The 26,717-nt window shown below is 37.4% G+C and overlaps 1 protein-coding gene and 1 long non-coding RNA gene across 11 annotated transcripts in view; one reads left to right on the forward strand and one right to left on the reverse strand.

Annotated features, from left to right (window-relative positions):
- PTBP3 (polypyrimidine tract binding protein 3) overlaps positions 1–26,717 on the forward strand; it is a 55,262-nt gene that overhangs the window by 10,790 nt on the left and 17,755 nt on the right. For 6 of the 9 annotated variants that reach the window (XM_064642576.1, XM_064642572.1, XM_064642574.1 and 3 more), the window contains exons 3-13: positions 2,006–2,169; positions 3,019–3,165; positions 6,581–6,745; positions 11,726–11,836; positions 16,900–17,074; positions 20,206–20,283; positions 20,932–21,065; positions 23,468–23,501; positions 24,123–24,215; positions 24,763–24,979; positions 26,008–26,085. In XM_064642576.1, the coding sequence (XP_064498646.1) occupies positions 2,006–2,169; positions 3,019–3,165; positions 6,581–6,745; positions 11,726–11,836; positions 16,900–17,074; positions 20,206–20,283; positions 20,932–21,065; positions 23,468–23,501; positions 24,123–24,215; positions 24,763–24,979; positions 26,008–26,085 (1,396 nt within the window). The other 3 variants (XM_064642577.1, XM_064642581.1, XM_064642580.1) reach the window with 3 other exon arrangements.
- Positions 634–13,250, reverse strand: LOC135407496 (uncharacterized). 2 transcript variants are annotated; one of them, XR_010426894.1, is made up of 4 exons: positions 13,143–13,250; positions 12,838–12,913; positions 2,051–2,151; positions 634–765 (listed from the first exon to the last, which is right to left on the reverse strand). It is a non-coding gene; the product is annotated as an uncharacterized LOC135407496 (long non-coding RNA). The 2 variants fall into 2 exon arrangements; XR_010426895.1 differs by having other exon boundaries at positions 12,799–12,913.

The raw sequence follows: 26,717 nt of genomic DNA on the forward strand, positions 1-26,717 counted from the left end.
ATGCCTATTCAATTTTCCTGTAGTTGAATGCTTGAAAGGAATTTGTTTTGAAGTTTTTCAATGCTGTCAGGATTACAAAGACCACCCATCTGAGTTTGGTGGAACATTATGTGGATTCATGATAAAAAATTCAGCTGATTCCCCTTGGTGTTCTTGTTCTTGCTTTCTACACTACCTCTAGAACTTTTTGAGGAGCAGCACAGACAGTCCTGTGATTTGGTTTCACATGTTTTCTGCCAGTTCTTGTCCCCAGGCAATCTCTCCATGGGTTGAGATGGATGGTAATGTTTTTGCAAGGAAAGCAGTAAAAAAATACTACTTTTTTTCCCCTGATCAGATGTTTTCTAGATTTGGCACAGATTATTGTTCAGATATGTAGTGCAAAACCAGCAGAATGGGGTTTTGTTGGGAAAGTGGTGGGAAACTGGATAGGCAGATGCAGGGTAAGGAAACTGGGTTCATTAAAGCTATGTGATGGCTCACTGTGAAACCACAGCCACATGTTTCTTCAGACATGTTAAAACTATACTACCATGCGAAGAAACTTATGCTCTGCCCTCTTCATGTGTTGAGAAAGATGCGGCAAATGTATATGTCTACCTATAGTTTTAGATCAGACAAGAAACTGAGAGAAAGCTAGGAACTGCTTCCTTTAGTGGTACTTCCAGCATAGGTGGTCTTGAAGTATTAATGGCCAATGGCTGCATAAGTTAACTTTAAGTCAAGTAACTTAGTAAAGTCAAGGATATCTTGTCCATTTTGAACCTGAAAAGTAAAACATAGAATGGATTGTTAGGCTTTAATAGTAATGTATCCTGTCATGGCTTGGTACTGGTAAGTGTTTAATATGTTCATGTTTGTTTCAGTCTCATCCCCAACAAGTGTACCAGATATTCACAGTTTTCAGAATGCATATAGAGCACATGAAGCCATATAAAATTTCTTGATAGAAAAATCAATGCATAATTGACTTCTCTGTTTTGCAGGTGGGGGAATTGTTAACTTGGCTTATGAGTGTGCCATGGTTGGGGCTTAGATCATCTAACTTGGAGTTTTAGAGTCTTCCACTAATAAAAGAACTCTCTGTAATACAGAATGACTTGTTTAAACCACTTTTGAGCCTTAGACTGTACTCAAAATGGACAGCAAAATCTGAAGTTTCTTGTAAAGCTTATACAAATATTTTTTCCTCATCTTATGTTGTTCTCATTGGAAGGCTAAATGCAAGACATTAGGTGTTAAGACTGTCTCTCTTGCCTTCGTTACAACTGCTTCTAGAAAAATATGCCTGTTCCAGATGTGATGTTCTGTGTAAAAGTGCTCTCAAGAACTCTGAGTCATCTCCTTGAAAAGTAATCATTGGTCACTTAGCTGTTACAGGATCCAAATAGGCACATGTTTAAAAAAAAAAAGGCAGTTTACCAAAGTAGAAACCTTTAGAGTTTGTATGGAATCCATGCTGTGCATCCTTTCCAAAGACTTTTCAAAACTTAAAATTATATGGAACAGCACATTTTCTTTAATAAAATAAATAAATAAAGACCCTTTGAGTTTACACCTCAGCCGCAGGAAGATAAGTTAGTGATTAAAAAAATTTAATATATTACATCTCAGTTTTGACTTACCCGTCTACTGTGCAACTAACACTTTGTAAATACCTTATGTGGGCATTTGGGAAGAAGTTATTGGCCTCTGTGTCTGTAAGAATTTAAAAAAACCCTCAAAACACAAAGCTAAACCACAAGAAAATAAACAAGCCCAAACCAAAGCCAAACAAACACAACACACCTTCCCATTGCAGTTGATATTTGGAATAGTTTATGAGGTCTTCTTACACTGTACTGTGGTTATATATGAACTGTCTTTTCTTAAGATTCAAAGAGCTATACCTAAGTCAATGTCAGTGCTGAGACAGCAGTTTGGGTTTTTTTTAGGTTTTGGTGTCTACACTGTGCAATAAGTTTATCTTGTTTGCTTGTCTGTCTCCTTCCCTAAAATATTTTAGACAATGAGAAGAAAAAAATCAAAGGGGGCAAATCACAATGTTTGCCTTCACGTGTCCTTCATATTCGTCAAATTCCAAGTGATGTTACTGGAGCAGAAGTCATTGCATTAGGTCTCCCTTTTGGCAAAGTAACCAATTTCTTGATGCTAAAAGGAAAAGGTCAGGTATGTAATTTTCAGTGTTTCAATTACAAAGGCAAGGCTGAAGATGTGGTTCATATTTAGGTCTTGCGTTTGACTGAAATGATTGCAACAATGTCTAAATATTTCATTGATAGTTCAAGATTTTCATATTTTCAAATATGAAAGAATGTTATGAAATTTATTTTAAATTCTTAATACTTTGAATTAAATAATGATCTAGAAACTTGTTAATAATATTGCTAAACATTATATCCACTTTAGGTAAGAACATATGGATGATAAAGAACTATATTGTCTCTATTGATGTGGATGTATGTCTTGAAATAGCCTGCCTAAGTTACTAACATGCCTGTTAATTTTTTAACATCTTTTTAATTCTATTAGATGTGACAGAATAGTTCACACCATGAATAAACACTGAAATCGTAAAAATAATAAGCATTCATTCAAAAAATTGTCTAGAGCCATCTGGGTTAATATGATGCATAAACTGATAGATGTTTAGTGTCCTGTTCCTACTTTTTCAATCAGTATGTGTATCTGCTAGCTAGGTAATAATGCTTGGATTCAGAAATGTGATAAATTCGTTAGCATTGTGGTATTTTTAGTGGTGTTGCTTCCCATATATCATACTTATTCCACCTCTTCTTTAATGACTTAATGTACTTACAGTGTAAAGCTTCATGAGAAAACCCACAAAACCCCATAAACATGCACACACAAGTGCATTTTAATGCTGAGCAAACCAGTACTTTACTTTCACATCATCTTTTTCTAGTGAGAGTGAAATTGGGAAAAAATGATGTTTCGATGCTTTGTTCTCTCCTGTAAACAAAAACAGCACTGAAGTGAGCTATGTATTGGTTACAGGCATTTTTGGAAATGGCTTCTACAGAAGCTGCTGTTTCTATGGTGAACTACTATACTCCTGCTACACCTCACCTCCACAATCGGCCAGTTTATATTCAGTATTCCAATTACAAAGAACTTAAGACTGAAAATCTACATAATCAGGCTGTAAGTATAATATTTCCATTTAATGGGATGCTGTATTGGTTTTGGCTAGGACAGAGTTAATTTTCCTTGTAGCAGCTTGTGACAGAAAATATCAAGGCCTTTTTGGCTTCTCACATTGCCAGTGTGAGTGCATAAGAAGTTGGGAGAGGACCCAGCTGGGACAGTTGATCCCAGCTGACCCAAGGGATATCCCACACCATATGATGTTGTGCTCAGCATAGAAAGCTGGGGGAAAGATGAGGAAGGGAGGATGCTCCAAGTTGTGGCCTTCTTCTTTCTGAGTAATTGTTACGTTCAATGGAGCTGTATTTTCCTAGAAATGTCTGAACACCTTTCTGCCAATGGGAAGTAGTAAAGGAGTTCCTTATTTTGCTTTGCTTACACGTGCAACTCTTGCTTTGCCTGTTCAACTGTCTGTAACCCAGCCCATCGGTTTTCTCCCTTTCGCTCGTCCAATTCTCTTCCCCATCCTGCTGAGGGAAGGTGACTGAGCAGCTGTGGCGCTTCACTGCCTACCAGGGTTGAACCACAACATTAGTGAATAGACTACTTTTCACATCAGTAGTTAAGTTCTGATATATATAATGCCTGTCTTTTTATTTCAGTGGTAACTTCTTTCAGACAGAGACTTCTCAATATCTGTAAAATTACTGTGGAGAAGCTCAAGCTCAAAGCTTGCTCCTGATGAGCAAGAAACAAAGTGAGGGTGGCAGGAAGGCTGCCTGGATGAACAAGATGCTCCTGATTGAACTTAAACATGAAAGAGAGGTATAGAAAAGTTAGAATCATGGACAGGTGCCCCAGGAGAATTATAGAGCATTATGTGAGCATGCAGGGTTGTGGTTAGGAAAGTCAAAGATCACATGGAGTTGTCTCTGGTGAGTGGTGTGTAAAGCAGCAAGTATGGCTCCTCAAAGTGTATCAGCAGTAGAAATAAGATTTTTTTTTTTTTTTTGAATATGTGGGCCTGCTGCTGAATAGGGGTAGGGACTCTGGTGACCAAGGACATGGAAAAGTCTGAAGTTCTGGATGTCACCTCTTCAGCCTTTAGTGGTTAAGACTTGCCACTGAGTACCAAGCAAGTGAGAACAGTAGGAAAGTCTTGATGAAAGAAATAGAGAAGAATCTCACTAGGGAACATTTAAATGAATTGGATAAGCAAAAAGTCTTTGATCCTAATGAGATACAGTTGTGAGTGCTGAGGGAGCTTGTCAATGTCATTGCAATGCCACTCTTACAGTCTTGTAATGTCATAGAAGTTGAAAGAGGTTCCAGAGGACTAGGAAAAAAGAAAATATCTCTCCTATCTTAACGAAGGACAACAAGGAAGAACCAGGGAACCACTGGCTGATCAGCCTTACTTCAGTCCTTAGGAAGGGAATGAAGCAACTCATCCTGGAAACCATGTCCAAATGTTCTAAGGAGAAGAAAGGGGTTAGGAAAAGTCAGCATGGGTTTTTCAAAAGGATGTAAAGCCTGACAAATGTGATGGTCTTCTATGGTGAGATGACAGGTTTGGTGGATGAGAGGAGAGCAGTGGATATTGTTTATCTTGACTTTGGCAAGAATTTCAGTGTTGTTTCCAATAACATCCCAATAGATAAACTGATTAAATGCAGTCTTGTTAAGTAGATTGTGAGGTGATTTAAAAGGCTAAAATGGTTCTGAAATAGCATGAAGTTTAGTTGAGGTTGAGTCACTAGTAGAGTGCCCTAGGGGTTGATACTTTGTCCAGTACTGTTTAGCATCTTCATTAATCCCTTGAATGATGGGATGGGGAACATGCTAAGCAAGTTTGCTGACAACACAGACCTAGGAGGAGTAGTTGACACGTGGAATGGTTGTGCTGTCATTCAGAGGGATCTTGAAAAGCTGGAGAAATGAACTGGCAGGAGGAACCTCATTAAGTTCAAGAAAGGGAAATGCCAGCTCCTGCACCTGAAGACTAACCTCAGGTACCACTTTACACTGGTGGCTAACCAGCTGGAAAGAAGCCTGGTAGACATGCCAAGCACCAGAATTAATTTCTTCCTTGTAGTTCTGAAGTACTAAAAATTGATTTCTTAAGAATATGAATTGAAAAATGCAGATGAGTGATTTATATCCTAATCTCTAAGCAAGGAAATACTCTTTGCACAATAAGATCAGACCACACAAACCATCATATTATGGTTGAAATCTGTTTGGATTTTTGGATTTCTGGATGATTTTCAATTGACCTCCCATTTAGTTACCTGAGTTATATACTGCAATGTTTATATCATGACTTTGTTTTCCGTAAGAACGTTGCAAGTAGTGATAGGGGCATAAATCATTAATCATTTTTAATTTGTGCTCACACAAAAGACACTGAGGTCTTGTAAGCTTGTCAGTCTGGTAAATGTTATTTGGCTGTTTCCTCATCCAAGATTGTTGGATGGATTTTTTTAATCTGCAAAAACAAATAAACAGCAAGCTTTTTTTTTAAGGACGTGGTTTGTGTAACAGCCAAATATAACCATACATATATTTGCAAATAAGACTCCTTGAATCTCTTTCTGAGTATTTAACTTGGTGTGTAGCACTTGCTTTCTTCTCGAAAAATATTGTCTACTTTTAAAAATTGGAGAGGGGGCACTTATGATTCTTATATTTGAGTCTCATACCTTAGCAAAGCAGCTGAACACTATGTTACTATCCTAGTGTCTAGGCTCAGACCTGAAGTACAGATTATTTTGCAGGGTTATATTTTTTCTGAAACTGGGGAACGTCTGAATTATGTGCCCTGTTTAGTCTGTCTTCCAAGAAAACAGTGTAGCTGAGACGATTTCAAGTCACAACATTATATTTGGAAAGGAACATGTCTCCATAGTTCTGCTACTCAGAGGAGGTTTGAAGGCCATGAAAAACAAGTGTAGAGACAAAACTCCAGTTGGAGGAGTGGTTGATAACTTGACTCTGAAAGAAGAGCAGGGTATACACCGTTAAGCTTATCCCCACCAAATCTCAGTTCCTGAAGAGAATGAAATCCTCAAAAAGAAGAGCAAATAGTTTTATGGGCACTGACTGGTTGTTAATCTATTACAATATTGTGATCAATACTGTCATCAACAGTATTGCTGGAAAAATCTATAAATGTCAAAACCTTACTGAATTAAAGCAAAATTGTGGTTATATGACATTATAAAGTAGTAACAATTTAACTAAAAAAATAGTTGTAATTTTGTGAATTACACTGATCAGTTGTAAGGGAGGGGCATGGAAAGGAAGAGGTATGATTTACCTTGATTAATGTGGGATCTGAATCAACAATCATATGAAGGAATTACCTTTTTCTGTTGTTCCATTTTATGTGCTTTTCTTCTAAGAGACCTTTGTTTCAGTATGATAATTTGCATGTAAATTAATTATGCTTTCTGCTGTGTTGTAATTTCAGAGAGCCCAGGCTGCATTGCAAGGTGTGAATGCTGTGCAGCATGGAAGCCTGGCTATTACAAGTGCTCTTGATGGTGAAGGTGGACACCTTCCAAGTCAAGGTTCTGTTCTTCGAATCGTTGTTGAAAATGTTTTTTACCCTATCACTTTAGAAATGCTGTATCAGGTAATGAGGATTGCTTAAAAAAAAGATAAATTACAGTCTGTTCCAATGTTGCTGTTGTAAATCCACGAATTTATTTTTTTAAGTACCTGTGGATCCTTAATCTTTTGAGTGAGGACTGCCTCTTTAAAATTATTTCTTGTAGTTTAGAGATCTAGGTTTGAAATAGTTCTGCACAGATGAAATTCCAATAAACAAGGCTTCCGTACCCTGCTTTTCACGTTGTCATTTTTACCTCATTTCCTTTCTGTGGAAGCAGCAATGAACTTGAACTGTTACTTCTGATTTATGCTCCCATGATGAACTAGTGAAATACTGATTGTTATGAACTTGTGGATCCATATTTTAGTGCTCTTTGTACTGAGTAACATCAGTAGTTTGCATTATATTTTAGGGGCTTATATGCACTTCTATAATTCAATGCAAGTGATGTAAAATGCAAGTTGCTTTACAAATGTTTCTGGTTGTTCATCGACTACTAGAATGACATTTAACTACCTCTGAAAGCCCTGAATAGTGGTAGACTACAGCTATAAAAGACATTACTGTAACTTCTGCTAGGTATTTGGGTTATGCTGCTGAGAGCTCTAAGTTTAAAAACAATAACTTTGAGACCACTTCTTTGTGCCCAAAAGATTTGTTGATGTTTTTACAGGTACTGAAAAGCTTTTGTAATTACTAGTAAATTTATACAGGAAAAGACATGCCCCAAGTAGGAGTTTCTGAAACGAATGTGATTTAAAATAACTGGGATAATTTTACAAGAATCTGCAGTCCTGGAAGATTTTTTTCCTGCTCTGCTATGATCTCAAACAATAGATGATTGTTAGCAACACTTTATTTTTCTTCTTATCTCTTAGAATTTTCTCTTTCTCTGTTTCTCCCCACCATGATACTCATTAACTAGTATAGTAGTTTTCACTTTGATGTAGCAATTTACCTGATCTAAACTTTCTTTGAGTGTTGTTCACTCGTTACTGAACTTGTACAAATACTATGTCAACTACTTGGGATTATTAGTGCACTCAGAATAACCTGAGAACAAGCTTCTGTGGTTATGAGAACTGTGCTAGTTTTAACAGTGCAACAGCAAAGAGGAAATTCATGTTAGTTTAATATGATTAAAGTTTACTTCAGCAAATAGAATGATATTTTCAGTCTCTGAATTGCCCAGTGACCCTCACTGAACTACTTTTGCAATAGGTGTATAAAATTTAGCAATATTTGAAAAGGGATCTTATTTGCAATTCTTATTGGGGGGCAATCTCCTCTAATTAAAGCAGCGCTTTGTACCTCATAGCTACAGTCTAACATTGCTTTAAGTGTGATAAGGTTAATACAAATGAAAACTTGCATCAAGTATAGCATCATATGGAACACTAGTAGGCAAGCTGTCATCCAAAGCTTCAATTTTATTTTGTAAGTTATAACTGCTTGTCAAGAAATTAACTTTTTAAGCCTCAATTTACCGTAAAATATTTATCGTAAGCAACAGAATATGCAGTTTTATCTGTGCAGAAACAAAATTGATATATACAGGGTATTTAGGTTTAAAACCAAGCAGGAGTATATTGAATTTCATTACCTTAAAAAGATCTATTTAGTCTTCTGGATAAACATGGAAAAGCGTATGTTGAGGAGCTGCAGTTAGGCCTTTCTTAAGAGGAAGTGCTTTATGAACAGGAAATCAATGGCTAATTTTAAATAGCTGTGGAAAGGTTTCTGTTCCATTTCCTATGACAAAATGATGACCGCAGCTTTAAAATCTTATTTCTGAGAAATGAAAGACTGGACACAAAGGGTTGGGACATTGGTCTTCTACCCATGATTCTAGGCTGGCAAAAGATATTTATCCTTATGTATGGCCTTTCTTTCCATTGCAGGTTTAATACTTCTCAGGGGTTTCTACTTTCCTGACCATGCATTGATTCTAACAGTTTGTTACAAAACTGTTAGTATTTCACAAGCTCACCTTTCCTCTTTGACTGTTAATTTAGACATAGTTTTTCTGTACTTGAATGATATATCCTAGCTTTAATTTTGTCCTCACTCCTTGTGGCTTTGCTTTTGTATAGACACTTCCATGTAGTGCACACTCTCATTTTGCATGTATATATATTTAATTTCATCCTTTCAAAATATTTCTGTAATGTTTGCATTTGCAATAGATCAAATACCATTTGATTGTAAAGTATGTGAGTTGGTTCCAATCTAAGTCTTTGTCTTGCTCCTTTCCTCTTTGTCTTCTAGTTTGGACAATGGATCTTTGTAAACACATCACCTATTTAAATTGTATTTTTGGATAACAAATTTGCTGAATTTGTTTGAAGTACGGAATGTATAGGTGGATACCTTGAAATGCAGCTTGCTGTTCCCATCTCAACTAGCTTCCAGAAACAAGGAATAATGTTGATAGGAATAGGCAGATCTGTCAGGTCAATGCATGGCTCCCACTGTGGTGTAATTTGAAAAATTCTGGATTTTTTGACCATGGGATGATCTGTTCAACACCTGGCCTACTGACACCTGATGGGATGCACCTATCTCAGAGGGGAAAAAGAAGAAACCCAAGAGTTCTTGCACAGGAGCTAGTGGGGCTCATTGATAGAGCTTTAAACTAGCTGGGAAGGGGGAAACACCAGACTTGCCGGTGATGAGCAGTGGGATGTTGTGCCAAACTTCAGGAAATGGGCATTAATGGGATCTGTCTATCTGCTTCATGAGCTGTTGGCTACAATGTCCCACACCTGAAATGTTTCTGCACCAGTGCACGCAGCATGAGGAATGAACCAGAGGAGCTTGAAGCTTTGGCCCAGTCCCAGAGACTTGACATCATTGACATAAGGGAAACCTGGTGGGATGAGACCTGTGACTGGAATGCCCTGTTGGATTTTTACAGGTTCTTCAGGAGGGATAGGCAGGGCAGAAGAGGCAGAGGGGTGGCACTGTATGTAACAGAAGGGTTAGGTTGTGTGGAGTTCACAGCTGGCAATGGCACAGTGGAGAGTCTCTGGGTGAGAATCCAGGGACAAACAAATAATGCAGATGTCACTGTGGGAGTCTGCTATAGACCTCCCAGCACACTGGTGAATTATTCTTTGAGGAACTAAGGAACACTTCCAAGTCAACTGCCCTTGTTCCTACAGGGGACTTCAGCTTGCCAGAAACAACTGGAAGCATCAAAGCATCACACAGCTGGTGCAGTCTGGGCCAGAAGATTCCTGAAAAACCTGGATGACAACTTTATGGAACAGGTTCTATAAGGGAGCCGACTTGGGAAGATGCCCTCCTTGATCTGCTGCTTGTCCACAGAGCAGATCTCATGAGCAAAGTGGAGATTGGTGCCATCTTGGGCACAGCGACTGTGAAGTGATTGAGTTAATTTAAAAGATCTGCTGACAGGAGGAGATGTGCCAGCAAAACCTCAACTGTGGACATGAGAGCAGACTTCAGGCTGCTCAAGGAATTACAGAGTGAAGTCCCCTGGGAAAATGTTTTTGTGGGTGCTGGGGTCCATCAGTGCTGGTCACTTTTTAAACATCACTCCCTAAGAGCACAGGGGCAGCAATTCCCAAATGTCAGAAGTCAAGCAGGTGAGGCAGAAGGCCAGTTTGGCTGAGACAGGATCTTCTTTCAGAAATAAGGCAAAAAAGGAAGATGTATGCCCAGTGGAAGCAAGGTCAGGGGACACTGGAAGAATGCAGAGATGCTGTTTGCCACTGTAGGTAGAAAATTCATGCAGCCAAAGCTAAACTGGAGTTGAAGCTGCCAGAAATGTGGGAGACAACATAAAGAGATTTTTCCAAGTATGTTAATTGCAAAAGGGAGTATAGAAATATCATCACTGTTACAGGATGAGGATGGTCCCCACACAAACAGGGACAGAGACAAGGCAGAGGTGTTTAATACTTTCTTTGCCTCTGTCTTCAACATGGATGATGGACCAAGAGGGCCTCAGTGCCCTGAGCTGGAGGACCATGACTGTGAGAATAACTCCGAGCTGACCCCGAAATTGTGTGGGATCTGCTGCTCCAGCTGGATCCCTACAAATCTATAGGGCCTGATGGGGTTCATCCCAGAATTCTCAAAGAACTGGTTGATGTCATCACAAAACCTCTCTGGATGATTTTTGAGCTGTCTTGGGAATCCAGAGAGGTCAGAGATGACTGGAAGCTGGCAAATGTTGTCTCGATTTTTCAAGAAGGGCGAAAAGGAAGACCCTGGAAATGACAGGTCTGTCAGTCTCACTTCAGTGCCTGGTGAACTCATGGAAAAGATTATTGTGGGAGGTATTGAGGAGGACAACGCAGTCACTGGTCACAGCCAGCATGGCTTTGTGAGAGGAAAGTCCTGCTTATCAAACCTGATTTCCTTCTACAACAAGGTAAACCACCTGATTGTTCAGGGAAAGCCAGCTGATGTAATTTTTTTGGACCTCAGCAAAGTTTTTGGTACTGTCTCTCACAGGATACTTCTGGAACAAAATGTCCAGCACACAGCTGGATAACCATGTTACTCAATGGGTGAAGCATTTGAGCAATGTTGTCAGGCACAGGGTGTGATCATTGGGGAGTCCTGCGTAGAAACATGAGTTGGACTCAATTATCATTGTGGGTCTGTTCCAACTCCAGCATATTCTATGATTCTACGACTTGGGAAAGTTCATTTGTCAGACCTCAACTCTGATTCATTATCCACAGTTTCTCTGCAGACATTGGACAAATGCCTGTTTGGGCTCTCCTTCCCTGCTCTTAGTTGATCAGTTATTGCTAAATCTTTTAGGAAATTTTATCCTTCTTTCCCATCTCTTGTAACCTGTTTTTAAAATATTTTTTTTACCCGAAACAAAATTCTGAGTTCACTCAGTTTTTGTATAGCTCTCAGAACAGAAATACTTTTCAGAAATTTGAAATATTAAATGCTAATTTTTAGAGTGCATGAATTATTCATTGAGTCTAAAAGTCCGTGCTTTTTCCTTAACAGATTTTCTCTAAATTTGGATATGTCTTGAAGATTGTCATGTTCCATAAGAACAATCAATTCCAAGCGTTGCTCCAATACGCTGATGCAATGAATGCATATTGTGCCAAAATGGTAAGTACACTGTATTCAAATTGATTTTTTTGTTCGTTTGTTTGCTTGTGGGGGGGATTTCCTCTCCCCTCTGGTAAGGCGGGAACACTGGGGATATCTTGACCATTACCTTATGATTTCTCATCATTCTAACCCTCTTGATGCACATGAATAACTTTTGACATCCCTCATTAGTTAAGAGGACAGCACTCTATCATCAAACTGCAAACAAATATATAGCATACACCCAAGTGTATGAGTCTACCAAAACAAAAATCATTGATAAAGTCCCCTCTCAGTCTTCTCGAGGCTGAACAGGCCTAGCTCCCTCTGCTTTTCTACATAAGAGAGATGCTCCAGTCCCCTCATCCTTGTAGCCTTCCAGTGGACCTGCTCCAGGAGCTCCGTTTCTCTCTTGTCCTGAGGAGTCCAGAACTGGACACAGCACTCCAGTTGAGGCTTCACCAGGGCTGAGCAGAGGAGCCAGATTATCTCCTTCTTCCTGCTGAAATGCTCTTCCTAATGCATCCCAGGATACCCTTGGCCTGCTTGGCCACAGGGACACACTGCTGGCTCATGAGCACTTTGTTGTCCACCAGTATCCCCACGTCCTCCACAGAGCTTCTTCACAGCAGGTCGGCCCCCATCCTGTGCTGGTGCCTGGGATTATTCCTCCCCAGATGCAGAATCCTGCATTTGCCTTTGCTGAATTTCAGAGTGTTTTACTCTGCCTATCTCTCCAGTCTACCAAAACAAAACTCAGAACTGTCAGTAGTGATGAGTGACAGTAACTGTAGTTGACCGAAAAGGTTTGCCTTTCAAACAGAATGGAATAGTTTCAATAAGGTTCAATGAAGAGAGTGTAGTTAAATGCCCAGAAATTAAATGAATATTACATGTTTTACTTGCTTGAATTTCAGTGAGAAATTTACAACAGTGTTTTCATCTTGTAATTCTTAATTTCAAACAAACTGTTTGCTGACTTTTAAAATGCATGTTCTCACTGATGAAGGAAAGCTCACCTACTCGGGTGTATTTTCTGTGGTGGGTTAACTTTGGCTAGCTGCAGGAACCCACCAAGCTGCTCTTGCTCCCCTTCTTTAGTAGGACGGGGGAAAAATAAAAATGAAAAAGCTTGTGAGTCAAGATAGTGCAGGGAGATTGCTCAACAATTACTGTCATAGGCATACAGACTCGACTTAGGATAAGTAAGGAACAAAACCACCTTTCCTACTCCCTCATTCCTTGAACAAAAACAAAAGTAAAAACACCTTTCCTGCTCCCTCATTCTTTCCTCCCAGGCTCCATTTCCCTCCCAGTCCACTACCTCCTTCCCCTGAGAAGTGCAGGGGATAGGGAATGGGGACTGTGGTCATTCCATAACACTTTATCTCTGCTGCTCCTTCCTCCTCACACTGTTCCTTTTGCCAGCTTGGGTGGTTCTGCCAGGATACAGTCCTTCCCTAACTACTCCAGTGTGGGCCCTTCTGTCATGGGCAGAATGGAAGCTTTGGACAAGGTTTACCGGGGAGACCCTCCTGTTGTGTCACAAAGTGCAGAAAGGACCCACTTGCTTTCTAAACTCCTCAGAGAGGAGTCAAAGTGCAGCTGGATCCAATCTTAGCCTCAGACTTAGTTAATAGTTTATGTTTAAAGGAATTATATAGGTGTAATTGAGCCTTTATACAACTCTGTCCCACTGGATTAAGGATGTCAAAACAAATATATTTATATTAATAAGGTAAATTATTTATTTAACTGGATGATAATAATTAGACTAAAAAACATTAGTCAGAATTATTTAGCACATAGTATAGATAAAACTAATACTACAGTGCAGTATTTATTGAAACAATATTGAAGCAATGATATTAAAGCTAGCAAAAAAAATTACTCAGTAGCAATGGCTGTGGGCTAATATCTTGCTTAGCCTCCGAGAGTAACCTTGAGGGGCATCCACACCCAAGAGTGGAATCTACACACGTACTTCTAGAAGGGATGTGTTAGGAGACCCTGCTGTTAAAAAGTGGGACTGGGCTTTTATAGTACAGAGTCATTGACTGTCAGTCAGATGTCTCCAAGCCAACTGTGTCAGCTCAGCAGCTTTAGATAGGTTATCAGTAGGATCAGTTGTTTGTTCCTTTATCAGGTACTTTGTACACCACATCCTCACTGGTGCCAGTTTCTGTCAGGGAACATTGTTCTTCCTCAGAATGTTTAACTTTGGAATTGATGACTCAGGCTGGTCTCAGCATCCTTCAACACCAAAAGCAGCATGACCTCCTTTTCCATCCACCACTGATAACTTTTGCAAATAGGGTAAAGTTCAAGCTGGTTATTCTCACTTAGGCAGAAGAGCCTGATACACCATCCCACAGGTTGTAAGTGGGATGGATATCTGTTCCAGTGTGGGTGTCCATGGGCTGCAGGGGGTCAGCCTGCCTCACCATGGTCTCCAGGGGAATCTCTGCTCCTCCTCCTCCCCCTCCTCTGACCATGGTGTCTATAGGGATGGTTCTCTCACTTGCTTCTCACATCTCACGTCTCAGCTGTCGCACACTGGTTTTTTAGCCTTTCCTAAACATGTTGCCCCAGAGGTGCCACCAGTATTCTCCTCCACTTTGTATAGCAGCAGATATTTTTTTTTGAAAATACTCAATATATTTTTTATGTAAACAACTTATTCTTAAAGTTTTCTTATAATGACTAAATATTTTAATTTCTAAAAAATACTGTTAATTAGTTTCCTCAGTGATGAGTAGTTTTATAATTAAATGTTGAAAGCTGAGTACTTAGGACTTTTGCAGAAGGGACAGCACTGTTAAAATCATTGGGTTATAATACTTTGAACTGTGAAGTTAAAAATAAAGACAAAAATAAAACATTTCACTTACTTGAAGTTAAGCCTGAAACACTTTGATTTTATTTATTTACTAATATTGAGGTGACCACATATTTTAAAGAGAAATAGAATCAGAAAATTCCCACTGAAGTATATAGAATAGATTCCTCTAAGTATTGAGTGGTAATTAGGATTCAGTTAAAAAAAAATTGCTGAAAGATGAGATAGAATGGAACTTTTACCTTACTTTTGTTATTTAACTTGACTTCATTCTCAGCTTCAACATTAAACGTTCAGGATATTTATGTATTTCTACTTGCACTTTAGTTCAGCAAGTAAATTCACTATGTGTTCAAAAGTTAAGAATATATTGGAAATTAGTAAATGTAGTTGGATTTATATGCTGGTTGTTAGCAATAGTATCTTTTCTTGAAGAAGAGTCGTTATAATAAATTACACCTAATTAAAGATTTCACAGAAATTAAAATTTCAATCTAAATTATTTTAAATAATTTTGACAAACCAGTATCTTTTGAGTGGTTTTCTTCCCCCTTCATCCATCATGATTCTTTTATGACTGGTATAGGCAGAAAATACTACTTCAGTGATCTTTCTGAGCGTAGCTACTCATAAGAAAATGGATTTTATGGATTCACAGGTTGGGTAAGGTTGGAAGGGACCACTATAGGTTATGTAGTACTACCTCCCTTCTCAAGCAGTGTTCCCTAGAGCACATTGTGCAGGATTCGTGTGCAGATGGCTTTAGAATATCTCCAGGAAAGGAAACTCTACAACCTCTCTGTGCAATCTGTTCCAGTTCTCGGTCACCCACACAGTAAAGAAGTTCTTCCTCATATTCAGGTGGAACTTTGAAATCCCATTTGATAATTCCCAAGTTACCCTTGCTGTCTTTAGTTCTCATGTGAAACGGCAGCAGGAGGTAATAGTCAGATACGTGGAAAAGCCTTAGCAGTCTTTGCATTACATCTGTGATTCAAGCTCCTGGCAGATGACACCTTTTTAGATCAGCAGTCAGGTCAGCAGATGAGTGCCTCTGTCCTCTTCAGTAGGGAGTTAGCCACAACAATTACCCACCACTTCTTTTGGCCGATCTGCAGCACAGGATCCATCTGCTCTGTCGCTTCACTTGAAGTCAAGCCCAGCTCCAGGGGTTTACACTGAAAAAGAACCTTGAGGTCATTGAGTCCAATGATAAACCCAACACTGCCCAAGTTCACCTCTAAACCATATACCTAAACACCACATCTCCACATCTTTTAAATACCTCCAGGGGCGGTGACTCCACCACTTTCCTGTTCCAGCCTGTTCCAATGCTTGGTAACCCTTCTGATGAAGAAATTTTTCCTAATATCCAATCTAAACTTCACCTCACAAAACTTGAAACCATTTCTTCTGTCCTGTCACTTGTTACATGGGAGAAGAGAGCAACCCCCACTTCACTACAGTCTCCTTTCAAGTTGTAGAGAACAATAAGGTCCCCCCTGAGCCACCTTTTCTCCAGGCTAAACAACCCCAGCTCCTTCAGCAGGTCCTCACAGGATGCTCCAGACCCTTCACCAGCTTATGTAAGGGTCAGTTCCATGCAGTAAGAATTTCCAAATTAGTATTGGTACTAGCACCTGATATTGTGTGTTGAGTGGGAGACAAATGAGATCAGAAACACAGAAAGTCATGTCATGCTTAAAGCTCTGTTTTGTCCAATTGGCACAAAGTGATGTAATACTTACTAACTAGAGGACTACACTGGAACTGTACACAGGATGTTTAGGTAAGGATAGTAGCAGCATAATTGTCTACTTGGTGTTTAAAACCATCGATGACTTTAAAAACAGAGGATGAATTACTATTTGGATACAATTGCAAGGTGAAAATCATGGAATGGTTTGGATTGGAAGGGACCTTTAAAGGTCATCTAGTCCAACCCCTCTGCAATAAGTTGGGACATCTTCAACTAGATCAGGTTTCTCAGAGCCCAGTCCAATGAGCATCGATCACCTCTCTGCGCAACCTATGCCATGTTTCACCAGCTTCATTGTAAAAAGCCTCTTTCTCATCTCCAATCCAAATTGACCCACTTGTCCTGTCGCAACAGGCCCTGATAATAGGTCTGTCCCCATCTTTCTTACAGGCCACGTAAGTACTGAAAGGCTGCAATAATAAACTTATAACAGTGGCTGCTGCAATGTGTTTTGAATCTGAAAATGTAATTATTTTTCTTCAGTCTCTGGATGGCCACAGTATCTATCCTGGGTGCTGCACTCTGCGTATTGATTTCTCCAAGTTAACTACCCTAAAAGTAAAGTACAACAATGACAAAAGCAGAGATTTCACTCGCGTTGATCTTCCTTTTGGTGATGGCCAACGAACCCTGGATGCATCTTTAGCTGCTACCTTTGGTAAGAAACCTTCACTTCTAGTGATAAATACACACTAAGATAATAATTTTTATGTTGCATTTATGCTCTAGTTTCATGTCAAGTTCCTAGAAGGGTACATTTTGCATACATTTCTGTGTGTTAGGTCCAGAAAGATTTGTATGGAAAGCAGAAAGTCCAGCTCAAGATAACTTAATATCTGTAACTATAACATGAGGAATGCTCATGGGCAAACTCAAGGTGTTGTCAAAAAGCTGCATTTGTAAAATGATTTGGAATGCTATTATTAGTACAGGTAATATAATAAATGTTGCATATCAGTATGGTCAGTGAAAGTCATCACCAATTAACATTGGTTGCCTAAGGCTGCTTGAAAATAAGTGTTCTAAGGGTGTTGGCTCTTATTTGAGTATATTTTAGGATAACTGCCTGCTGTAACAAAAAAAACCTATAAGAAAATTCAAAATGCCACATTTATAAATGTTTGTAGTCACCTTCTGAAAGATAAAATTTTAGAAGTTTTCTTGAATTTTAGAATTCACTTCCATGGCATATAGGGAGACAGTGTCTGCTTGAAGTGACTCTGGAGAAGCCCTTTTGGCTTAAATGGCTCTACCATGCTCATTTAATTAGCTTTAGGAATAATGCAAATCACCAAACACATTGGTCTGATGACCTGAAGTGCTCACAGTGCAATTTGAGCTATTTTAGCTATTTTTCTTTCTCTCTAATGGTAATGGTTAGCAATAATACATAGGTATGAGCTGCCTTAGCTGTTGAATAGGTATCTAAGTGCTGTCCAATTGATTAGCACAGTAGAAAGGGTGGCGGGAATAATTCCCTTTTTTCCTTCAGTTTTCTGTGATGGCTAGGGCAGATACTGGGTTTCGTTTGATTTTTTGGATAGTTGAGTTAGTTAGCTTAGATTAGAACAAGAATGTGAGGTGCTCTTACTACTTTCTTGGTTGTTTTTACTGCTCCCCTTAAAGACAGGCTTTGGATCTTTACTTTATGTACAACTGTCTTTATACTGAGGGGTGGAGCGAGGGGAGCAGAATTTGCCATACAGCATTATAGAAGTATGCTGTTATAGGTCTAATATATTCTGATTGATTAGACTTGCACTATTTGAAATGTCATTGGAAGGTGAAGGTACAATTAGAATAGATTAAAGATGAGCTTGCAAAGATAACTGTATGCTTTTGTAAGATAACACATGAAAGCTGCTCCATTTCCTCCCCTTCACTCTTCCAAGCTTCTCATTTTTCATATTACAGTTTTTTACCAAAAAGTGTTTATAGTGAAATCACAGTGAAGCAGCTGCATAGATATTTTTCTTTTAAGAAAATAGCTGTAGATGAGGAAAAGCATGCTTCTTAACCTTTCTGTCGGTGGTGACAACATGTATGTGTTGTCATTGGCATGTTCTGATAGACTTAGTTACAGAACATGAGAAAAAGATGTTGTGAGTCATGTCAGCACTTGCATTTCCTGTGTTATTACTAGTGGATGTATTTTTGATGGAGAATTATAAGATAAAGCAGGTAACTATCAGAATAATACTTTTTTTCCTAGACTCGAAGTTGTCTTAATAGCAAAACTGAACTGCTCTTGAAACTTGTTTCTCTCTTTTTTTCTATTAAATTTTGGTTTTGTTGGAAAAGACACTGTAAACACACAGATTTTGTGAATATTTTGCACATAAAGAGTTCTTTCACCCAGTGAGCATAAGCACAGATACCTGAATTAGCTTACTTTGAAAGCTAGCTATTAGCCATGAAGCAAATTATTTTACACATTAAAGAAAAAAAAGAGGCCACAAAGAATTCCAAATCTTTCAGCATTAGTTCAGTTTGACAATTTTTACATGCCTGATTTTGGTATCAGTGTGCAACATGCAAGTCTTATTTGGCAGAATAAAAGCTGTTTATCTATTTCTTTGTTAATGTTCCATTACCATTTTTAGGTTGTGAATAAGTGATTAATAACTGTGTTGCCAGAACTTGTCAGGATAATGCACCAGTACATGTATTTCAAGAACAAAATTACTTGCTTTCGTGTGATAAATGTATTCGGTTGTTTGTATGAAAGACACTTTGTTGCCACAGATAAGAGTAGGTGTAATGTGATGCAATATTCATGAATACTTGATCTTTGGTGTTTGTTCCATTTGTCGCTTTTGTAATTCATAATGGATACTTATGGTATTGTATCATACATTGTATCAAGGACCATTCACTAGTGAATGTGGCTGTATTTTAGTCAATGGTGGAGATTTGAGTAGTAAAACAGACATATTACCAAGCTTGTAGGGTGTATTTCTTGATTATACATGTCCCATTTTAGAGAAAAAATGTGGTGTTTGCTAACATATGAAAGAATCCACAACTCAGGCTTGTACCTAATTGCCTCTTAGAACACAAGTTTTTCTGCTGCCTTGGGTAGCATTTAACTCCACATACTAATGTGGAAATCACTGAGCCATCTGTGAGGCTGGGACTGTCTATATGTTGCTATTCCAAATCTGTTTCATGGTTGTGATTTCCAGAGGAACCATAAAAACCACTGGTTATTTATGAAGTTATGCAAACTGGGAAAGTACATCTCTTTAAAAAGCAAAATACATATACTTTATGCATCTCAGCAGCTAGTAAAATTCAGAATCTCAGATCAGTTGTTGTTGTTTGTCTTGTTTAGCTTATACTCATTTTAGAAATATCAAGGAAATAGTTTTATCTTGTCACTGCAAAACATCTTTGACTATATTTACTTCCAGCAATTTCTAGAATGCACGTCCATCATGTGAATAAAAACTGTTGAACACTACAGACATATTAACTTTATTGGATACTAGTCTATGCTGTGCTTTCCTATTCAGACTTGTCTACCTTATGTTTTGCCCTAACTTCATTTTAGAGAGGGACATTGAGGCTGATCAGAATATTTTCCTTCAAAAGTGTCTCCAAATTGTCTTTGTAAAACATAGAATCTTGGATTTTAATGAGAGATTTTAACGCAAATGTTTTATAAGATGTGTAACGACAGACAGAATCAGAATGGCAACACTGGCAGCTGATTCTGAGTCTTGAAACCTCTTCTGTTTTCCAAAACTTTTAAAATCTCTTTTAATTAGATGCGTCTTCTCTCTCTAGCCACTCCAAATACGATATTCCCATCATATCCAGGGGCTGCTGGATTTGCCCAACCCTTGGGCTTTCCTCAAGGTGCTGGTAAGTTTCTATTTTCTAAAAATGTGATATTTGTAGTTATGGCTAGTGGGCTACTTGAATACACCTGTTTAAAGCAAACTGTTTTCAGATATAGCAATCAGAACACAGTATCCCTTTGAGTAATTCTGATTCTCTTTCTCATATAACTCAGTAAAATTACTTTCTGTAATAAAAAACATTACTGATGTAGTTTATAGTTTAATAAGAAATTAAATGCCATGATAAATATAACCTGCAAGGAAGAAATTAAGCATCTGTTTTTCTAAGAATCATCAGACTTTAATGATATTCAATGCAAATACAGGAAGTCTCCCCTTTCCTGGCTAGAAAGTGAGAAATAAAATAGTTTTTTAAACTGAGTGATCTTTTCCTTTCTAACACAGGATAAACTTTTGTGCTGAATTATTTTTCTTCTTTCTTGAACTGCAATTTGTGTCCCCTTCTGTTTGGGTCTGTTTGGGTAGCTGAATATTTCTTCATCTCTGAAAGGGAAGCACTTCCTGCTTTATTGGTCAGGTACTATTAATAACTAAATTCCTTAAAAGCGTTTTTAAATTGAATATTGATGTTTTTGCCAAACATAACCTGGTTTTGTCTTCTTTCTTTTCCACTTTGAGATGTCAAGTGATGCTCTTTATACCCTTCCAGGTATTTCAGTTCCAGCTGCTCCTGGAGCACTTGGTTCTCTCACAATCACCCCGTCAACAGTGTCTGGACAGATTCCTGGTGTTACTGGTATTCCAGGAAATTCTGTTTTACTAGTCAGCAACCTCAACCCTGAAGTAAGTTTGATTGGTGGAACTGATGCAAGTATCACCTTGTACCAAAAGCCAGAATCCTTCTTGGAAATGGATGTTAGCTGAAGGAATAAGAGAAATTCTTTATGCTGCTAATATAAAAAACAGGACAGCTCTATACTTGTTTGAGGTAGTTTATAATATTGATGAGGTTGAAAAACTCTGGCCATCTGTGTGCTGCTTTATCTGTAAAGAGGGCAAAGGATTTTTCATTTATTAAAAAACAAGGAGTTAGAAAAAAAGAAGGGAAGAGAAAAGGAGGTGAAAGCATGCCAAATCAAGTAGCTTTCTAAACATGAATAGAATCTTTCTAGTTTTGCAACTTTTCCCAGGTTGGAGAGGAAGTGCACAGGTATGCTTTGCTATTGACATCACTGTACATCTTTTTTTAAAAATGAATATATACACATGTTCACTTTTCAAAGTACCACACAGATTTTGATTTTTTCATATGTTGGCAGTAAAATTACCAAGGACAACTTGGAAAGTTATTTTTGTAGTGGAAGTGACATAGGCTGTTCTATAATCTTACTCCTGTTAGTCAAATATTACAGGCTGATCTGTGCTTAATTAAAAGCCATGTACATCTTTTAAAAAAACCAAAAATCAAGCTCTACCAAGGCCATAACTTAAAATACAATTCTACTTGATTGTTGATAAGCAGTCCTATTGCAGCAATGTAAAATTCTTGTTTTACACACTCAGTACATTTACTTAATCATAAAACTGTTAAAATTAGAAGTGATGGCAAAGTGGAAGTTACCTTCATAGTCTGAGGTTTAAAAATCTGTTGACCATTTCTTTAAGTAATTGTTTTGTTTCTGTTTTTGTACTAGCAGCCAAATTCCATGGTAAGCATCAAAAGAAACAGCTGCAGATAGGACTGTAAGACAAGTCACTTTTTCTTTGATTTGTCAACACATCCTATCAGTGAATTTCTGATGATGGCTGTGGATATGCTTTCTGCAGCTGATTATTCAAGATGATTCTCTGAATCTTAAAAGAGTGTGTTTGTTAAGAATAAGCATATGTCAAAGATAGGTCAGAGCTATTTTTAGGACATTGCTCCTTTACATAATACTAACCGCATCTAAGGAGTCATGTAGAACTTTGTGATGTAATGCATGTTACAGTATCAATGCATTAAATAATGCTCAACTTCTTAAAAGGTGTGAAATAACTATGTACAACAACATTAATTGTTGGAAATATATTTTGTGGCAACCGCATAACACTTGTCCTTCAGTAGTGGTTGTCTGAGCCCTGTCACTTCTTTTTCTATGTATAGAAAATCTTATTGAGCTTATTTCAATTTGTATTTCTCCCCATTGCAGAGTTTTAGTGTGCACTTGAACATTTCCTTGCGACTTTTAAATTACCTGGCTTTGTCTTCCAAACACATTTTTTTTTTTAGAAAAATATTGAGATCTCATTTGGATAAGAAATTTCTTAAAAACACCCCTCCATGTTGAATTAAAATATTTAGGCCAGAAAGATAAACTCTTGACGAATTTAAATTTCACATTGATAGTAATTGTTCTCTATTACTAAATGCTAACAATAAATGGGTATGGGCTTGCACTTAGGCTGCAGTATCTTCCTTTTTTGAAAAATTCAGATATTTTGTTACACATTTCAAATGTTGTGAGATAAGAAGGAATAGGGCTAGAGGGTGTAAGTAATGCTTCTGATACCCAGGTATTTTTAATACTGGCAAAACTTTTGCTCAATTGAATAAATTTTGGTTGCATTAGGATGTAAATGATCTTCTTTGGTGCTTGGCATACAAGAATTTAATTGAACAGCTTCTGTTCAAACACAGTTTAAATACCACTTTCTATACGCTTCATATATAAACAGTTAAATTGTATGTATATCACTTTAGAATGTCACAGTCATCACATAAAGGAATGGGGACAAAATTGAAGGCAAAGCAAGCACATTTTGAAGCAACTAGGTTTGGTTTCATAGGTGTTGTCTGCTGTTTACAAAATAGAAAGGAGTTCTTGAATGTTCTTTTCTATTTTTAGTTTAGCAAATGTCTTTCATTTTTTCAGGGAATGAGCTGCTAGCTTAGAATAAGTTCAAATAATGAAGCTACTTAAAATATTAATAACTTCTGCAGCATGACAGACTGAGTCTTGAGTGACGAATATGCATGAGCTGAAGTGTTAGCTTGTTCAAGTATTTCACACGTGCATTGCAAATATATACTAACAAGAGTGCCGTACATTGTAGTTATTGCAGGGAATGGCTTTTGGAGAGACAGGTTTAAGTATTGGTATGCAGTATTTCTTCTGTTCTTTTTGTTTACCATACACTTATGGAATAGATGTCTTTATTTGCATGGCTTTAGAAATAATATACTCATTTTATCATTTAAACAGGCCATCACACCATATGGACTTTTCATCCTATTTGGTAAGATATGTCAAATATCCCTTGAGAAACCACAGGGCTAGCATTCTTTTTATTTATCTGACACCTGCTGGTTAATTCAAGCTTCATTGTTTTGTCCATATCCAAAAAATGCACAAGAGAATACACTGGTTTTAAAATTACAGTAATTTGAGTCAGGAGTTATAGGCCACAGATACCAAAAAAGGCAAAAGATTTACAGTGTCAGATGAATTTCAATGTGTGGTCCAGTTTGTTTACTACAAAAATGGGAAGACAAAGTAAGAGGAAAAAACAAATATTGCATCAGAGGAAATGCTGTATAGAATTGGATCATACATTAATTGCAGGGGACAATGTTTGGCATAGTAGTATTTTAATAAGCCTCTGTTAAGGGGACTGACGACTATTGCACTGATTAAAAGCTGAACATAAACATGCAGTTTTATGACTAAGATCCTGGGGGTTTTCCTCCATTTTGGAGCCTCAGAAAATAATACACAAACTTCAAAACTGTCCTTCATACTAATATTCTAACCAAGCTGTTGAATGAGATGATTATTTTTTGTAAATCTAATGTTAATCAAAAGAAACAGACTTGCCCTTCTGCTGCTATGAAAAGATTTCCTTTCTGTATTTCCACAGGTGTATATGGTAATGTGCATCGTGTGAAGATTATGTTTAAGAAAAGAGGAATTGCTTTGGTTCAGATGGCAGATGCAACCCAGGCTCAATTAGGTATTGATTTTTAAGGCACAGTTATGCTTCAAACTAGCATGAGCATAATATAAAGGAAGAATTTGCCCTCTGTCAGTGACAAGCATAAACAAATTCAATCCATCATTGTGCTGGATTACTACATACAAACTTTTCCTTACTTATGTTGATAATACTCTTAGTGGTTTACAAACTAAGTTCCTGTGAATCTCAATCTAGTAAATGTTAGAATTAAAACATCATACAATTTTCCCATAGTTTGTCTTAATAATACATCATATGATTTTCCTGTAGTTCATCTTATATCTAGCTTTTTAATAATAATCAACTGTTCTTTATTGAAATGATGTTTTGCATTTTTGTTGCATTTAGACTGGAGATTATATTACATCCTTTTACTTGTTTTAAATATAATGTTGTGGCATAGCCCACCTGGTAGACATGCAAGTTTCAGTTTAAATTTAGAATGTGAAATCTGGCACTGAATAGAAAACAATATTAGTATTTAAAGAATCATCTTTTCTTCCCCTCCATTTATTCCTGTTCAAATTAAATTTCCACTGGTTAGCTATCAACCACTTGAATGGACAGAGGCTTTATGGAAGGGTCATGCATACTACTCTTTCAAAATATCAGACAATTCAACTTCCTCGTGAAGGGCAAGAAGACAAAGGTCTGACAAAGGACTATAGCAATAGCCCTTTACATCGCTTTAAGAATCCTGGCTCTAAGAACTGCCAAAATATTTTTCCTCCATCTGCCACCCTGCATCTCTCCAACATCCCGTGAGTATCTACACGTATGATTTTCTCGAAGAGATGTTTTTTAGGTTGTGTTCTTAAGTTACAAATTTTGACATAAGCTTTACATTCCCTTGGCCTTCATTCTGCTATGGGTCATTCTGCTGTATAACTAACAACAAGTGAATCCTTTAACTGTACCTTTTTTTATCATTAGCAGTGAGGATAACTGTTTGAATGATCTTTTTTATGAGTTTTAATCAGTTTATATTTTCTTGAGAGTATGGTTTTGTTCTTTTACCTACTAAGTTCTGTGTTACAAATTTTCACAAAGATTAAAGACGTGTTTTGAGATTACGTACTGGAATTACATGACAACAAATCTGTCATTGACATTGTTACTTAATATAGATACAGTTTTGAATAATTCTTACACTTCTAAAAGAGTAATTTCTACAGAATTCAGACCTCTTACATAGAGCAGAAGTTGTAAAAAAAAAGGTGTTAAGAATGGTGTTCTTTAAGACTGAAACAATCTTTTTTTTAAATCTAGAATGTTGTCAACAATGTATGGAGTAACAGCCAAATATAAGTTTTTACAGGCTTCTTTTGTTTGGCAGCTGTGCAGGGAGGGAAAGGAGGAAACTGGAATTATGTCCAAGTAACAAAGGAAATTATAAGACACTTAGAAAATGGCTTTTTGAATAAAATAAAAAGCTTCAGAACTGAAAATACATGAAGCACAATCACTCAAATTTCAAGATGAAATGTATTCATGAAGGTACTGATTAAGATCTTAAGAGAATTTTATGCAATCTGAATTTAACTGAGAAAGAAATGGGCTTGGATGAAAAGCAGTAGAGTGTAGCTGAAATAATTTTGTAGCACTAAGCCAAGTTGTTTGGGCTGAAGTGTTGACAAAGTTTGAATTGGTGGAGATAGTTTTTGCTGTTCAAATTTAATTTAGAAGCCAAGATTGAGATCTCCATATTATTATAGAACTCTGTGCTCTTCTACAAGTTGAGAGGGGCTTGTTTTGGTTTTGTTTGTTTGTTGTTTTTTTTTTCAATTAGGCCTTCTGTTACTGTTGATGATTTGAAGAACCTTTTTGCAAGTAAAGGATCTACTGTGAAAGCCTTCAAATTTTTCCAGTAAGTTCTCTTGTAAAATTGCTGAGCAAGCTTTCATCCTGGAAGATGGCTATTGCTTTTTTGTGACGTTCCATGTATTTATAACTATAGGCAGAATTCCATGTACAGATACCTATAGGCAAAAGCAGTGACAATTTTAATGAAAATTTTAATCTTAAAATTTTAAATGAGATGCTATGTTATCATAATTAAATCAAAAATATGCACCCTTTTGACAAATATATGTTCAAAGTAAAGTAAGTTTAAGAAACGTAAATGCTTACTTCTTTAAAAAATGCAAGCTGAATATATGTGAAATGTCATATAAAAGATGATAATGTCTCTGCTCTAACACTGATCAAGGTTACTTGGCAACATTATTTTAGCACAATCATACTGGCTAGAATAATCCCATCTATATGGACAATACAAGTGTTTCCTAGAGGCCTTCAAGCCTTATTTTGACCCACTTTTTTGAAGTCCGGTGTTATGAAAGAATGGCATGGCTTTAGGCCATTTTTGCAAAATTTATATAGTTTTGTTATCTTTGCATTTTAGCAGGTGCATAACTAGTTCTGACTCTTTTGCTGTACAAGTGTTCAGTGTGTGTGATATGGCTGAAAACAACCACTTATGTGACTCTTCTGTGTTGG

The sequence above is a fragment of the Pseudopipra pipra genome, chromosome Z (assembly GCF_036250125.1).
Source record: "Pseudopipra pipra isolate bDixPip1 chromosome Z, bDixPip1.hap1, whole genome shotgun sequence".
Taxonomy (NCBI): Eukaryota; Metazoa; Chordata; class Aves; order Passeriformes; family Pipridae; genus Pseudopipra; species Pseudopipra pipra.